At 45.3% G+C, this 17,492-nt stretch overlaps 1 protein-coding gene across 1 annotated transcript; it reads right to left on the bottom strand.

Moving 5' to 3' along the window:
• Positions 1-854: 854 nt before the first annotated feature.
• On the bottom strand, positions 855-4,628 carry LOC311126579 (uncharacterized protein). The gene is made up of 4 exons (XM_084200570.1): positions 4,563-4,628; positions 4,392-4,459; positions 3,082-3,229; positions 855-2,865 (listed from the first exon to the last, which is right to left on the bottom strand). Exons 2-4 carry the CDS (start codon positions 4,398-4,400, stop codon positions 956-958), a joined length of 2,067 nt encoding a protein of 688 aa, XP_084056696.1. The 5' UTR covers positions 4,401-4,459; positions 4,563-4,628; the 3' UTR covers positions 855-955.
• Positions 4,629-17,492: the final 12,864 nt, after the last annotated feature.

Here is a 17,492-nt window from a genome sequence, read left to right as displayed (position 1 = left end):
ATATAGAAAATCATCCATATATAGAAAATCATCCATATATAGAAAATCATCCATATATAGAAAATCATCCATATATAGAAAATCATCCATATATAGAAAATCATCCATATATAGAAAATCATCCATAAGGGATAAAGAGTGTGAAAGGTGTTTTGACCGAGGTGAGGGCTACAGGTCTGTCGTTGCATTGCATTGACTCCACATTACTGGCCAGGTCTGTCGTTGTTCAGGCAGGACAGTGCATTGCATTGACTCCACATTACTGGCTTGTATGACAAAGGAGCCTTGTGTTTAAAAAAAAAATCCCTACAAATCATCCATTATGTTTGGAACAAGGATGTTAAGTAATACTGCCAGACAACACAGTAAATAGATAAACGTTTTGGTCAAATCCACAACACTGAGTGAAACCCTCTTTTCAAGTATTGTGGATTCAGCATCGTGTTGTGGCCGTTGTCCAGGGCAACCTAGAAGCGTTCATGTGTCGTGTTGTTACCGTGTGTCCTTGATGATCATTCTATAAATGTTTCTATAGATGTTCCATCATTTACAAATTAGATGCAGGCGTAAAATATTTATCAGTGTGTGTTCTCTTGTCAGGTGAGCACAGCCATTAGGCATCGCTCCTGTGTGTGTTCTCTGGTGTATAAATCAGTTCACTTGAGGTGGTAAAGCATTCCCCACAGTCAGCGCAGTGGTACGGTTTCTTTCAGGTGTGTATTCTCTTGTGTGACGCCAATGGTTCCTGACTTAGTGAATCTCTTCCCACATTCATCACAGCTGTAAGGTTTCTCTCCTGTGTGAATCCTCCTGTAGTGTGTCAACCCCCCCCCCCCGGCCTGAGTGAATCTCTTTTCACACTCTGAGCAGCTGTACGGCCTCTTTAATGTGTGGATTCTCTGGTGATTCCTTAAGGAATCGGATGTTGAAAAACTGAGTCCACACTCGTTCAGCTTTAATGATTGTTTTTGGAGTGAGTTCGCAAATCACCTGACGTCACAAAACTCTTCCCACACTGATCACAGTTGTGCGGCTTCTCTCCTGTGTGCCTTCTCTTGTGTATTGTAAGGGCGGAGGGCTGGGCAAAACTTTTGCCACAGTCAGGGAAAGGGCAGTGGTATGGCCTCTCTCCTGTGTGTCTTCGCTGGTGAATTCGCAAGGTTGTCATTGCAGCAAAGTTGTTCCCACAGTCTGAGCAAGAGTATGGTTTCTCTCCCTTGTGAAGACGCTCATGTTCATTGAGAGAACATTGCCGAAGGAAGCTCTTGTCGCAGTGGGAGCAATGGTAAGGCTTCTCTCCAGTGTGTATAAGCTGGTGTTTCTTCAATGCGCCTTGCGTTGTGCAGCTCGACTCACACTGAGAGCAGGGGTACATCTTCTTCTCTGAATGTGTGAACTTGTGATCCTTTAAAGAGTCATGTCTTGAAAAGCTCTTCTTGCAGTCAGAGCAGTGATAGGGTTTCTCTCCGGTGTGTATTCTTCGGTGTATCCCAAGATTGGTTCTATGTGCAAACTTCTGCCCACATTCAGAGCACTCATACGGTTTCTCTCCAGTGTGAATCCGCATATGACTTTCCAGTGCCCTGGCAGAGGACAGACTAGCACCGCACTGGGAGCAGCAGTGAGGTTTATCTTCTGTGTGTCTGACCTCATGTTCTTTAAGAGATCTGTTGTTAGAGAAACTCCGCTCACACTTAGAGCAGTGGTATGGCTTTTCTCCTGTGTGAATTTGCATATGATTTTTCAGGTGATCTGACCTTCCAAAACTCCTCTGGCAAACATTGCAGCTGTGTGATTTCTCTCCTGTGTGAATTCTCTGGTGTTTGTACTGGGCTGAACTAGTGCCAAAGCTCAACTTACAGTGGGAACAGTGGAAGGGTTTCTGTCCAGTGTGTGTTCGCTTATGCTGCTCTAGAGAATGAGATGATCCTAGCTTCTTGCCACACTTGGGGCATTGGTAGAGTTTCTCTCCAGTGTGCACTATGTTATGTCGCCAGAGTCCACTCTTAACAGCAAACCTCTTCCCACACTCAGTACATTGGTGGGGCTTCTCTCCGGTATGTCTAAGCTGGTGACATCTTAAAGCAGACGACTGTCGAAAGCTTTTCCCACAGTCAGTGCATTGGTAAGGTTTCTCCTCTGTGTGAATCCTCTGATGTATTCTGAGTGACTTAGCAGAGGAAAAGCTTCCCCCGCACTGCTCACAGTGGTGAGGCTTCTCTCCTGTGTGTATTCGTTTGTGTTCAAACAGTGTTGAGGCTTCTTTGAAACTCTTCCCACACTCAGAGCAGTGGAACGGTCTCTCTCCACTGTGAGTCCGCTGGTGAGCTTTTAAGCTTTGTGAAGTAACAAATCTCTTCCCGCAGTCAGAGCAGCAGTGGGGTTTTTCACCAGTGTGTTTTATTCTCTCATGTATCCGTAACCCACTGGAGTATCTAAATCTCTGCCCACATTCTGAGCACTGGTACGGTTTTTCTCCAGTGTGGATACGCATGTGTCCTTCCAGTGCACTGGCAGAGCAGAGGCTCGCTCCGCACTGGGAGCAGCAGTGAGGTTTTTCTACTGAGTGTATGATCTGGTGTGCCTTCAGATTTAATCTCTGAATGAATCTCTTCCCACATTGATCACAGCTATAAGGTTTATCTCCAGTATGAATTCTCTGGTGTCTTTTAAGGTCTGCTGAAGAGGTGTAACTCTTACCACAGTCAGAGCAGCAGTGAGATTTCTTCCTTGTGGGTCTCTGCTGTTGTTTCTTGAGGTGTTCTGATCTGGGGAGACTTTTCTCTGCCTCCTCAGCATCAAGATGTTGTTTAGCCTTCCAAGATGACAAGCTTCTACTGAGAGAGTGACGGTTAGGACTGTCCCCTGTGAAGCAAAGACAGACAGTTATGGTTCCTTCTCCATATCGAAGCCAGATTTTCACACTCCGAATTTAAGCATTTCAATCTTCAATGTCAATGTATCCAAGGGTGTAGGAGTGCTTGTAACGATTATATTTAAACAGATTGTATTTAGTGGTAATTAACTCTCTCATGTATCCGTAGTGTCCCAAAATAAATGTATGTAAGAGCATAAACCCACTTATCTCCAGTGATTTCCTGCAGTCGACCAGCCGCACAGACACCCTCTTCAGACCCAGCAGTAAGGGGCTACCGGGAGAGGTACGACCCAGGGACTCTGGGAGGGGTAAGGGGGAGGAGGGTTGGAGGGAGGATGAGACAGATGTTTCCTGTTAACCCAAAAAGAGAGTAGGGGGTGTTGTCATATTGGTACATTGAGAGTAAAACACCACAATAAAAATGAAATAACACATATGGAATCATGTAGTAACACCCCCAAAAAGTGTTAAACAAATCAAAATATATTTTATATTTGAGATTCTTCAAATAGCCACCCTTTGCCTTGACAGCTTTGCACACTCTTGGCATTCTCTCGGAGAGTGGGGCGGCAGGTAGTTTAGCGGTTAAGAGCCTTGTGCCAGTAACCGAAAGGTCGCTGGTTCTAATCCACGAGCCGACTAGGTGAAAAATCTGTCGATGTGCCCTTGAGCAAGGCACTTAACCCTAATTGCTCCTGTAAGATAAGAGCGTCTGCTAAATTACTAAAATGTAAAAATGTAACTTGATCATATAAATGACATCTCTTTTGAGCCTGAACTTCCTCAAACTAAAGGGCAGCGTACTGGCCATCGCTGTCCTCCTCCCGACCTGGCGTGTTGCTTGGCGGGGTTGCTCGCCCAGGCAAGCCTGGGGCTTTACTTGGGGGCTCCTTTGGGAGGGTCACTTTTAGAGCGAGTGTCTCTTTTAACGGACATTTCAGCGATTTGTGGAACAGTGAAGAGTCAGATTTTGTATTCGGGAATGGAAGTCAGGTTGTTGACTAGACTGAGGTCTTAAATATCAGAAATATGACCGTTTACCTCAATTAGCGGCTGTGCTAGCTTGCTGACGAAAGTTCGTTAGTTGAATGCGGCCTTCTTATGTCAAGTCGCGATTATAACGCTTCTTTCACTGTTATGAAGAGAAAAAGAGATGAATAACCTTGATTTGGACATTCTGCCGACCAAGTTAACCGAAACTGTGTCAAAGGAGCAGACAAATATGCCCGGCTCTCCAGTTAATAACTCGTTCAGGAAAATCCGAGGCTTTGCTGCGGCCTACTCTAGCAATCATCCATTCAGCAATTCACGGCCATTATTACCGTTCGGGAGGGCAACGAGATATGAAACTATGTCAACAATACTTAGTAAAGCGAAATTATTTAAACAATAAATTAAACTGTGCTCTAAATTAAATAAAGTGTGTCACAACCTGGTGAAGCTCCGGGAAACGTGTTACCCGCCGACGAGTTTTTTTTTTTGTATATATATATTTTACATGCATCTAACTCACCTGATTCATTGTGGACACTCGTTTGTGGTAGAAATATTAGTCAAATTATATCTCTCAGAAATCGGAACCTGTGAAAACAGTATAGAAAATGACCTATAAATTCAGGCGAAGTGAACCAGATGAGATGTTTATCCCTAGTCTGTTGAATTGTAGATCAGGGAGGTAGCGGACCGTTATATCTCTGCATAAAGTCACGAAAGAAAGACAGACTCCGCCTTCACATCCATTCGACTGAAAACATTTCCTTCACATGACCAATCTGTCTGCAGCAGCTCACAAAATGGTTGCCAAAAGGCGGATCTTTTTTTTCAAAATAAGAGTCGTCCTGCAATGACAAGCGAAGTTGATCGATTTTTGAATCACTCTAATGCAGTAAACTGTGCATTGCAACCGCATAGGGGGGAAAACATAGATAATTTGATGCATTAAAAAAAGTACTTTATTACACTGATCACAAATATTAATGCAACATGTAGTGTTGGTCCCATGTTTCAGGAGCTGAAATAAAAAATCACATTTTTTTTTATTTTTTATACGCACGAAATCTTATTTCTCTCAGATTTTGTGCAGAAATTTGTTTACATCCCTGTTAGTGAGCATTTCTCCTTTGCCAAGATAATCCATCCAGGTGTGGCATATAAAAAAAGCTGATTGATCAACACAGGTGCACCTTGTACTGGGGACAATAAAAGACCACTCTAAAATGTGCAGTTTAGTCACAGAACATCATGCCACAGATGTCTCAAGTTTTGAGGGAGCTTACAATTGGCAGGCTGACTGCAGGAATGTCCACCAGAGCTGTTGCCAGATAATTGAATGTTCATTTCTCTACCATAAGCTGCCACCAACGTCGTTTTAAAGAATTTGGCCGCATGTCCAACCGGCCTCACAACCTCAGACCACTTATAACCACGCCAGACCAGAACCTCCACATCCGTTTTCTTTACCTGCGGGATCGTCTGAGGGGTGGTGTTGAGGAGTATTTCTGTCTGTAATAAAGCCATTTTGTGGGGAAAAGCTCATTCTGATTGGCTGGGCCTGGCTCACCAGTGGGTGGGCCTGGCTCACCAGTGGATGGGCCTATGCCGCTGCCCAGTCTTGTGAAATTCATAGATTAGGGCCTAATGAATTTATTATCAATTGACTGAAACTGTGGGTTTGCACAACTGAAGAATTTCTGCACAAAAAAACATCTCAGGGAAGCTCATCTGTGTGCTCGTCGTCCTCACCTGGGTCTTAACCCGACTTCAGTGGGCAAATGCTCACCTTCGATGGCCACTGGCACACTGGAGAAGTGTGCTCTTCACGGATGAATCCCGGTTTCAACCCTACTGGGCAGATGGGAGACAGAGTGTATGGCATTGTGTGTGCGAGCAGTTTGCTGATGTCAATGTTGTGAACAGAGTGCCCCATGGTGGTGGTGGGGTTATGGTATGGGCAGGCATAAGCTACGGAAAATGAACACAATTGCATTTTATCGATGGCAATTTTAATGCACAGAGATACCATGACGAGATCCTGAGGCCCATTGTCGTGCCATTCATCCGCCGCCATCACCTCATGTTTCAGCAAGATAAATCACGGCCCCATGTTGCAAGGATCTGTACACAATTCCTGGAAGCTGAAAATGGCCCAGTTCTTCCATGGCCTGCAAACTCACCAGATATGTCACCCATTGAGCATGTTTGGGATGCTCTGGAATGACAGCGTGTTCCAGTTCCTGCCAATATCCAGCAAGTTCGCACAGCCATTGAAGAGGAGTGGGACAACATTCCACAGGCCACAATCAACAGTCTGATCAACTCTATGCGAAGGAGATGTGTCACACTGCATGAGGCAAATGGTGGTCACACCAGATACTGACTGGTTTTCTGATCCACGGCCCTTCCTTTTTTTAAAGGTATCTGTGAGGGGAGTAGAAGCTATTATGAGTATGATGGAAGTTAAGTTAAAGGTTAGTATGAACTGTTCAGATGCATATCTATATTCCCAGTCATGTGAAATCCATAGATTAGGGCCTAATTTATTTATTTCAATTGACTTATTTCCTTATATGAACTGTAACTCAGTAAAATCTTTTAAATTGTTGTGTGTTGCGTTTTATATTTTGGGGTCTCAAAGTGTATCTCTGTACACAATGTAGGTCTACAGAGATAGGACAAGGGCAGTGTTCATTTTGTCACCTATTTTAGATTTAGTTTGAGTCTTTATGACTAAAATACCTTTTAGTCTTAGTCATTTTCATACTTCTTAGTTTTAGTTGTTATCAGTCGACTAAAACGCTGAGACAATTTTAGTCTGGTTTAAGTCACAGTCATTTCATACCTATTTTAGTTCATTTTGTCTTATTGAACAGTTCATACTAACCTCTAACTTAACTTCCATCATAACACATAATAGCTTAGCCACAGTCATTTTAGTCCCATAATAGTCTGTGCATTTTTTTCTTCTATTAAATAATTAATATTTGTGTGGGAGTGACAGTGCAGTGTGTGTGAGCATATGACGTGTATATATATAGTCTAGTGAGTGTGTATATATAGTCTAGTGAGTGTGTATATATATAGTCTAGTGAGTGTATATATATAGTCTAGTGAGTGTATATATATAGTCTAGTGAGTGTATATATATAGTCTAGTGTATATATATAGTCTAGTGAGTGTATATATATAGTCTAGTGTGTATATATAGTCTAGTGAGTGTATATATATAGTCTAGTGTGTATATATAGTCTAGTGAGTGTATATATATAGTCTAGTGAGTGTGTATATATAGTCTAGTGTATATATATAGTCTAGTGAGTGTATATACACTGCTCAAAAAAATAAAGGGAACACTAAAATAACACGTCCTAGATCTGAATGAATGAAATAATACTTTTTAAAATACTTTTTTCTTTACATAGTTGAATGTGCTGACATCAAAATCACACAAAAATTATCAATGGAAATCAAATGTATCAACCCATGGAGGTCTGAATTTGGAGTCACACTCAAAATTAAAGTGGAAAACCACACTACAGGCTGATCCAACTTTGATGTAATGTCCTTAAAACAAGTCAAAATGAGGCTCAGTAGTGTGTGTGGCCTCCACGTGCCTGTATGACCTCCCTACAACGCCTGGGCATGCTCCTGATGAGGTGGCGGATGGTCTCCTGAGGGATCTCCTCCTAGACCTGGACTAAAGCATCCGCCAACTCCTAGACTGTGGTGCAACGTGGCATTGGTGGATGGAGCGAGACATGATGTCCCAGATGTGCTCAATTGGATTCAGGTCTGGGGAACGGGCGGGCCAGTCCATAGCATCAATGCCTTCCTCTTGCAGGAACTGCTGACACACTCCAGCCACATGAGGTCTAGCATTGTCTTGCATTAGGAGGAACCCAGGGCCAACCGCACCAGCATATGGTCTCACAAGGGGTCTGAGGATCTCATCTCGGTACCAAATGGCAGTCAGGCTACCTCTGGCGAGCACATGGAGGGCTGTGCGGCCCCCAAAGAAATGCCACCCCACACCATGACTGACCCACCGCCAAACCGGTCATGCTGGAGGATGTTGCAGGCAGCAGAACGTTCTCCACGGCGTCTCCAGACTCTGTCACGTCTGTCACGTGCTCAGTGTGAACCTGCTTCATTGAGCACATCTGGGACATCATGTCTCGCTCCATCCACCAATGCCACGTTGCACCACAGTCTAGGAGTTGGCGGATGCTTTAGTCCAGGTCTAGGAGGAGATCCCTCAGGAGACCATCCGCCACCTCATCAGGAGCATGCCCAGGCGTTGTAGGGAGGTCATACAGGCACGTGGAGGCCACACACACTACTGAGCCTCATTTTGACTTGTTTTAAGGACATTACATCAAAGTTGGATCAGCCTGTAGTGTGGTTTTCCACTTTAATTTTTTTTTAATCTCTGGACCTACTCACTGCCACGGTCATACTCTGGACCTAGTTTTGTCCCATGGAATAAATGTTGTAGATCTTAATGTTTTTCCACAAAATCCTGGACTATCGGACCACCATTTTATTACGTTTGCAATCGCAACAAATAATCTGCTCAGACCCCAACCAAGGAGCATCAAAAGTCGTGCTATAAATTCTCAGACAACACAAAAATTCATTGATGCCCTTCCAGACTCCTTCTGCCTACCCAAGGACGTCAGAGGACAAAAATCAGTTAACCACTTAACTGAGGAACTCAATTTAACCTTGCGCAATACCCTAGATGCAGTTGCACCCCTAAAAACGAAAAACATTTGTCATAAGAAACTAGCTCCCTGGTATACAGAAAATACCCGAGCTTTGAAGCAAGCTTCCAGGAAATTGGAACGGAAATGGCGCCACACCAAACTGGAAGTCTTCCGACTAGCTTGGAAAGACAGTACCGTGCAGTACCGAAGAGCCCTCACTGCTGCTCGATCATCCTACTTTTCCAACTTAATCGAGGAAAATAAGAACAATCCAAAATTTCTTTTTGATACTGTTGCAAAGCTAACTAAAAAGCAGCATTCCCCAAGAGAGGATGGCTTTCACTTCAGCAGTGATAAATTCATGAACTTCTTTGAGGAAAAGATCATGACCATTAGAAAGCAAATTACGGACTCCTCTTTGAATCTGCGTATTCCTCCAGGGCTTAGCTGTCCTGGATCTGCACAGCTCTGCGAGGGCCTGGGATCGGGAGAGACACTTAAGTGTTTTAGTACTATATCTCTTGACACAATGATGAAAATAATCATGGCCTCTAAACCTTCAAGCTGCATACTGGATCCTATTCCTACTAAACTGCTGAAGGAGCTGCTTCCTGTGCTTGGCCCTCCTATGTTGAACATAATAAACAGCTCTCTATCCACCGGATGTGTACCAAACTCACTAAAAGTGGCAGTGATAAAGCCTCTCTTGAAAAAGCCAAACCTTGACCCGGAAAATATAAAAAACTATCGGCCTATATCGAATCTTCCATTCCTCTCAAAAATTTTAGAAAAAGCTGTTGCGCAGCAACTCACTGCCTTTCTGAAGACAAACAATGTATACGAAATGCTTCAGTCTGGTTTTAGACCCCATCATAGCACTGAGACTGCACTTGTGAAGGTGGTAAATGACCTTTTAATGGCATCAGACCGAGGCTCTGCATCTGTCCTCGTGCTACTAGACCTTAGTGCTGCCTTTGACACCATCGATCACCACATTCTTTTGGAGAGACTGGAAACCCAAATTGGTCTACACGGACAAGTTCTGGCCTGGTTTAGATCCTACCTGTCGGAAAGATATCAGTTTGTCTCTGTGAATGGTCTGTCCTCCGACAAATCAACTGTACATTTCGGTGTTCCTCAAGGTTCCGTTTTAGGACCACTATTGTTTTCACTATATATTTTACCTCTTGGGGATGTTATTCGAAAACATAATGTTAACTTTCACTGCTATGCGGATGACACACAGCTGTACATTTCAATGAAGCATGGTGAAGCCCCAAAATTGCCCTCGCTAGAAGCCTGTGTTTCAGACATAAGAAAGTGGATGGCAAAAAACTTTTTACTTTTAAACTCGGACAAAACAGAGATGCTTGTTCTAGGTCCCAAGAAACAAAGAGATCTTCTGTTAAATCTGACAATTCATCTTGATGGTTGTAAAGTCGTCTCAAATAAAACTGTGAAGGACCTAGGCGTTACTCTTGACCCTGATCTCTCTTTTGACGAACATATCAAGACTGTTTCAAGGACAGCTTTTTTCCATCTACGTAACATTGCAAAAATCAGAAATTTTCTGTCCAAAAATGATGCAGAAAAATTAATCCATGCATTTGTTACTTCTAGGTTAGACTACTGCAATGCTCTATTTTCCGGCTACCCGGATAAAGCACTAAATAAACTTCAGTTAGTGCTAAATACGGCTGCTAGAATCCTGACTAGAACCAAGAAATTTGATCATATTACTCCAGTGCTAGCTTCCCTACACTGGCTTCCTGTTAAGGCAAGGGCTGATTTCAAGGTTTTACTGTTAACCTATAAAGCGTTACATGGGCTTGCTCCTACCTATCTTTCCGAGTTGGTCCTGCCGTACATACCAATACGTACGCTACGGTCACAAGACGCAGGCCTCCTAATTGTCCCTAGAATTTCTAAGCAAACAGCGGGAGGCAGGGCTTTCTCCTATAGATCTCCATTTTTATGGAACAGTCTGCCTACCCATGTGAGAGACGCAGACTCAGTCTCAACCTTTAAGTCTTTACTGAAGACTTATCTCTTCAGTAGGTCATATGATTGAGTGTAGTCTGGCCCAGGAGTGTGAAGGTGAACGGAAAGGCTGGAGCAACGAACAGCCCTTGCTGTCTCTGCCAGGCCGGTTCCCCTCTCCACTGGGGTTCTCTGCCTCTAACCCTGTTGCAGGGGCTGAGTCACTGGCTTGCTGGTGCTCTTTCATGCCGTCCCTGGGAGGGGTGCGTCACTTGAGTGGGTTGAGTTACTGACGTGATCTTCCTGTCTGGGTTGGCGCCCCCCCCTTGGTTTGTGCTGTGGTGGAGACCTCTGTGGGCTATACTCGGCCTTGTCTCAGGATTGTAAGTTGGTGGTTGGGGATATCCCTCTAGTGATGCGGGGGCTGTGCTTTGGCGGAGTGGGTGGGGTTATATCCTTCCTGTTTGGCCCTGTCCGGGGGTTTCTTCGGATGGGGCCACAGTGTCTCCGGACCGCTCCTGTCTCAGCCTCCAGTATTTATGCTGCAGTAGTTTATGTGTCGGGGGGCTGGGGTTAGTTGGTTATACCTGGAGTACTTCTCCTGTCTTATCCAGTGTCCTGTGTGAATTTAAGTATGCTCTCTCTAATTCTCTCGTTCTCTCTTTCTCTCTGAGAACCTGAGCCCTAGGACCATACGTCAGGACTACCGGGCATGATGACACCTTGCTGTCCCCAGTCCGCCTGGCCTTGCTGCTATTCCAGTTTCAACTGTTCTGCCTGCGGCTACGAAACCCCTACCTGTCCCAGACCTGCTGTTTTCAACTCTTAATGATCGGCTATGAAAAGCCAACTGAGAGACCTGAGCCCTAGGACCATACGTCGGGACTACCGGCCGTGGTGACTCCTTGCTGTCCCCAGTCCGCCTGGCCTTGCTGCTATTCCAGTTTAAACTGTTCTGCCTGCGGTTATGGAACCCCTACCTGTCCCAGACCTGCTGTTTTCAAACTCTTAATGATCGGCTATGAAAAGCCAACTGAGATTTATTCCTGATTATTATTTGACCATGCTTGTCACTTATGAACATTTTTGAACATCTTGGCATGGTTCTGTTATAATCTCCACCCGGCACAGCCAGAAGAGGACTGGCCACCCCTCATAGCCTGGTTCCTCTCTAGGTTTCTTCCTAGGTTTTCGCCTTTCTAGGGAGTTTTTCCTAGCCACCGTGCTTCTACACCTGCATTACTAGCTGTTTGGGGTTTTAGGCTGGGTTTCTGTACAGCACTTCGAGATATTAGCTGATGTAAGAAGGGCTATATAAAATAAAATTGATTGATTGATTGATCTGTGAAGAGCACAGGGTGCCAGTGGCGAATTTGCCAATCTTGGTGTTCTCTGGCAAATTTTATTTTATTTTATTTCTTTTATTTTAATTTCACCTTTATTTAACCAGGTAAGCCAGTTGAGAACAGGTTCTCATTTACAACTGCGACCTGGCCAAGACAAAGCAAAGTAGTGCAACAAAAAAACAACACAGAGTTACATATGGGGTAAAAAAAACATAAAGTCAGAAATACAACAGAAAATATATATACAGTGTGTGCAAATGTAGCAAGTTATGGAGGTAAGGCAATAAATAGGCTATAGTGCAGAATAATTACAATAGTATTAACACTGGAATGCTAGATGTGCAAGAGATTATGTGCAAATAGAGATACTGGGGTGCAAAAGAGCAAATTAAATAACAATATAGGGATGAGGTAGTTGGGTGGGCTAATTTCAGATGGGCTGTGTACAGGTGCAGTGATCGGTAAGGTGCTCTGACAACTGATGCTTAAAGTTATTGAGGGAGATAAGAGTCTCCAGCTTCAGAGATTTTTGCAATTCGTTCCAGTCATTGGCAGCAGAGAACTGGAAGGAATGGCGGCCAAAGGAGGTGTTGGCTTTGGGAATGACCAGTGAGATATACCTGCTGGAGCGCAGACTACGGGTGGGTGCTGCTATGGTGACCAATGAGCTAAGATAAGGCGGGGATTTGCCTAGCAGTGATTTATAGATGGCCTGGAGCCAGTGGGTTTGACGACGAACATGTAGTGAGGACCAGCCAACAAGAGCGTACAGGTCACAGTGGTGGGTAGTGTATGGGGCTTTGGAGACAAAACGGATGGCACTGTGATAGACTACATCCAATTTGCTGAGTAGAGTGTTGGAGGCTATTTTATAAATGACATCGCCGAAGTCAAGGATCGGTAGGATAGTCAGTTTTACGAGGGCATGTTTGGCAGCATGAGTGAAGGAGGCTTTGTTGCGAAATAGGAAGCCGATTCTAGATTTAACTTTGGATTGGAGATTCTTTATGTGAGTCTGGAAGTTGAGTTTACAGTCTAACCAGACACCTAGATATTTGTAGTTGTCCACATACTCTAGGTCAGACCCGTCGAGAGTGGTGATTCTAGTCGGGTGGGCGGGTGCTAGCAGCGTTCGATTGAAAAGCATGCATTTAGTTTTACTAGTGTTTAAGAGCAGTTGAAGGCTACTGAAGGATTGTTGTATGGCATTGAAGCTCGTTTGGAGGTTTGTTAACACAGTGTCCAATGAAGGGCCAGATGTATACAAAATGGTGTCGTCTGCGTAGAGGTGGATCTGAGAGTCACCAGCAGCAAGAGCGACATCATTGATATACACGGAGAAAATGCCAAACGTCCTGCACGGTGTTGGGCTGTAAGCACAACCCCCATCTGTGGACGGCGGGCCCTCATACCACCCTCATGGAGTCTTTTTCTGACCGTTTGAGCAGACACATGCACATTTGTGGCCTGCTGGAGGTCATTTTGCAGGGCTCTGGCAGTGCTCCTCCTGCTCCTCCTTGCACAAAGGCGGAGGTAGCAGTCCTGCTGCTGGGTTGTTGCCCTCCTACGGCCTCCTCCACGTCTCCTGATGTACTGGCCTGTTTCCTGGTAGCGCCTCCATGCTCTGGACACTACGCTGACAGACACAGCAAACCTTCTTGCCACAGCTCGCATTGATGTGCCATCCTGGATGAGCTGCACTACCTGAGCCACTTGTGTGGGTTGTAGACTCCGTCTCATGCTACCACTAGAGTGAAAGCACCGGCAGCATTCAAAAGTTACCAAAACATCAGCCAGGAAGCATAGGAACTGAGAAGTGGTCTGTGGTCACCACCTGCAAAACCAGTCCTTTATTGGGGGTGTCTTGCTAATTGCCTATAATTTCCACCTGTTGTCTATTCCATTTGCACAACAGCATGTGAAATTTATTGTCAATCAGTGTTGCTTCCTAAGTGGACAGTTTGATTTCACAGAAGTGTGATTGACTTGGAGTTACATTGTGTTGTTTAAGTGTTCCCTTTATTTTTTTGAGCAGTGTATATAGTCTAGTGAGTGTGTATATATAGTCTAGTGAGTGTATATATATAGTCTAGTGAGTGTGCGTAGGGTCAGTGCAAGACAGAGTCAGTGCAGATAGTTTGGGTAACTATTAATTCACTATTTAGCAGTCTGGCTATTTAGCAGTCTTATCGCTTGGAGTTAGAAACTGTCTCGGAGCCTGCTGGTCCGAGAGCCGATGCTCCAGAACCGTTTGCCGGATGGTAGAATAGTGAACAGTCTATGGCTTGGGTGGCTGGGGTCTTTGGCAATTTTTCAGGCCTTTGTCTGTCACTGCCTGATATAGAGGTCCTGGATGGCAGCGAGCTTGGGCCCCAGTGATGTACTGGGCTGTCCGCTCCACCTTTTCTAGTACTGTGCGGTCAAGGGCGGTGCTGTTGCCATACCAAGCGGTGATGTAGCCAGTCAAGATGCTCTCGATGGTGCAGCTGTATAACTTTTTGAGGATCTGAAGGCCCATGTCAAATATTTTCGGCCTCCTGAGGGGGAAGAGGCGCTGCCGTGCCCTCTTCACAACTGGGCGAATGTGTGTGGACCATGTTACGTCCTTAGTGATGTGGACGCCGAGGAACCTGAAGCTCTTGACTCGCTCCATAACAGCCCCATCGATGTGGATGGAGGCGTGCTCTCCCCTCTTTCGGCGAACTTGATAAGGATGTTGAAGTCTTGCGCGGCCAAGCAGTTGCGTATGAACAGAGAGTACAGGAAGGGACTAAGTACGCACTCCTGAGGAACCCGAATCATGACGTGTCAAAGCTATGAGATAATGATTGGAATATTGTAATTCCGTATTTCCAAAAAATTGTCTTAAAAAACTAACTGAGTACGTGTAGATATTTCTAAAATCTTGAGGTATTGCGTTGTATCTAGTAGCCAAATCAATCGGATTCGTATTCTTTAAAAATTTACAGTCGTGGTCAAAGGTTTTGAGAATGACACAAATATTAATTTTCGTCATCATTGCTTTGCACAAAAAGGGCTTCACAGGCAAGGATATTGCTGCTAGTAAGATTGCACCTAAATCAACCATTTATCGGATCATCAAGAACTTCAAGGAGAGAGGTTCAATTGTTGTGAAGAAGGCTTCAGGGCGCCCAAGAAAGTCCAGAAAGCGCCAGGACAGTCTCCTAAAGTTGATTCAGCTGCGGGATCGGGGCACCACCAGTGCAGAGCTTGCTCAGGAATGGCAGCAGGCAGGTGTAAGTGCATCTGCACGCACAGTGAGGCGAAGACTTTTGGAGGATGGCCTGGTGTCAAGAAGGGCAGCGAGGAAGCCACTTCTCTCCAGGAAAAACATCAGGGACAGACTGATATTCTGCAAAAGGTACAGGGATTGGACTGCTGAGGACTGGGGTAAAGTCATTTTCTCTGATGAATCCCCTTTCCGATAGTGTGGGGCATCCGGAAAAAAGCTTGTCCAGAGAAGACAAGGTGAGCGCTACCATCAGTCCTGTGTCATGCAAACAGTAAAGCATCCTGAGACCATTCATGTGTGGGGTTGCTTCTCAGCCAAGGGAGTGGGCTCACTCACAATTTTGCCTAAGAACACATCCATGAATAAAGAATGGTACCAACACATCCTCCGAGAGCAACTTCTCCCAACCATCCAAGAACAGTTTGGTGATGAACAAGGCCTTTTCCAGCATGATGGAGCACCTTGCCATAAGGCAAAAGTGATAACTAAGTGGCTCAGGGAACAAAACATCGACATTTTGGGTCCATGGCCAGGAAACTCCCCAGAACTTAATCCCATTGAGAACTTGTGGTCAATCCTCAAGAGGCGGGTGGACAAACAAAAACCCACAAATTCTGACAAACTCCAAGCATTGATTATGCAAGAATGGGCTGCCATCAGTCAGGATGTAGCCCAGAAGTTAATTGACAGCATGCCAGGGCGGATTGCAGAGGTCTTGAAAAAGAAGGGTCAACACTGCAAATATTGACTCTTTGCATAAACTTGATGTAATTGTCAATAAAAGCCTTTGACACTTATGGAATGCTTGTAATTATACTTCAGTATACCATAGTAACATCTGACAAAAATATCTAAAAACAATGAAGCAGCAAACTTTGTGAAGACCGATACTTGTGTCATTCTCAAAACTTTTGACCACGACTGTACATATCCCATAAATTCGGAAGTCTCCGTTCTAAATCATCCCGTAATGTTTGTATTGACAAATTCAACAGGATGAACCACATAGATAAGGTCGTTTAAAGTACAGACTCCACATATTCCCCTGAACAGTGGAGGAAGAGTAGTCCATATATTATTTTCACAACACCAAAAAAAAAAAACTGGAATCGGTAATGTTCCCACTTTTGAAATGCAATATTTTACCCCCATATCCTTAACCATCATGAGACATAGAGAAGCTCTCAGAAATCTAACATCTATTGCTGAAAACTCTTCTCTTTGTCTTCCCTTTACGCACACATCAAATACAGAAGATGCATTTACCATAGCTGATACTTTAGTGGGTACAATTGATAAATCACTAGGTACTTGGATTACATGTTTATTATAGAAAATCGGACATCTAGTAACGGATGGCAAATGTTCCGGAATCGCAAATATGGTTGAATGGAACCTTGAATGAATCTATACCATTCTCCTGGACTATAGCCGCTGACCGGAGCTGGATCAGGCACCGGTGGAGCGGACTGCTCTGGCTCCGGAGTGGCGCAGCTGACCGGAGCTGGATCAGGCACCGGTGGAGCGGACTGCTCTGGCTCCGGAGTGGAACAGCTGACCGGCACTGGATCAGGCACCAGTGGAGCGGACTGCTCTGGCTCCGGAGTGGAGCAGCTAACCGGTGCCGGACCAGGCACCGGTGGAATGGGCATGGGCCGTGCCGGACTGGACAAACGCACCACTGGTCTGGTGCGAGGAGCAGGCATGGGTCGGACCGGACTAGGAACACGCACCACTGGCTTGGTGCGAGGGACAGGAACGGGCCGGGCCGGACTGGCGACACGCACCACTAGCTTGGTGCGGGGAGCAGGAACGGGCCGGACCGGACTGGCGACACGCACCACTTGCTTGGTGCGAGGAGCAGGACTGGGTTCCTTTATTAACCCCCGCTCCTTCTGCTGCCTAACCAGCTCCTCTTGCCGTGCCTCTACTTTTTCCTTCTCCCTTTTAGCCTCCTGTAGCGCCTCCCTCTGACCGAATAACTCCTGCTCCCTCTGAACCAATAGCCCCCGTAACATGGTGGCCTCCTCGCCTAACCTGCAGATCCGCCCTATTGCGGCCTCCTGCTGCCTCGTCGTCCACACCGTGTGCCCCCCCCCCCCCCCCCCAACATTTTATTGGGGTTGCCTCTCCACCCTGATCCCCTTCAGGGCCTCCATCTTTCTTGCCAGATCCTCTCTTATCTCCCGCCAAGTCCATCCTCTCTGCTCCTCCTCGGCACACTGCTTGGTCCGTTCGTTTAATGACGGGTCAGACCAAGGCGCAGCGTGATATGCCGTACATGTTTATTGAACTTTAAACACACGACAAAACAATAAAGGAAACAAAACGTA

The sequence above is a fragment of the Coregonus lavaretus genome (genome assembly GCF_964263955.1).
Source record: "Coregonus lavaretus genome assembly, contig: HAP1_SCAFFOLD_1057, whole genome shotgun sequence".
Classification (NCBI taxonomy): domain Eukaryota; kingdom Metazoa; phylum Chordata; class Actinopteri; order Salmoniformes; family Salmonidae; genus Coregonus; species Coregonus lavaretus.
This window is presented reverse-complemented; position numbering and strand designations above follow the sequence as displayed.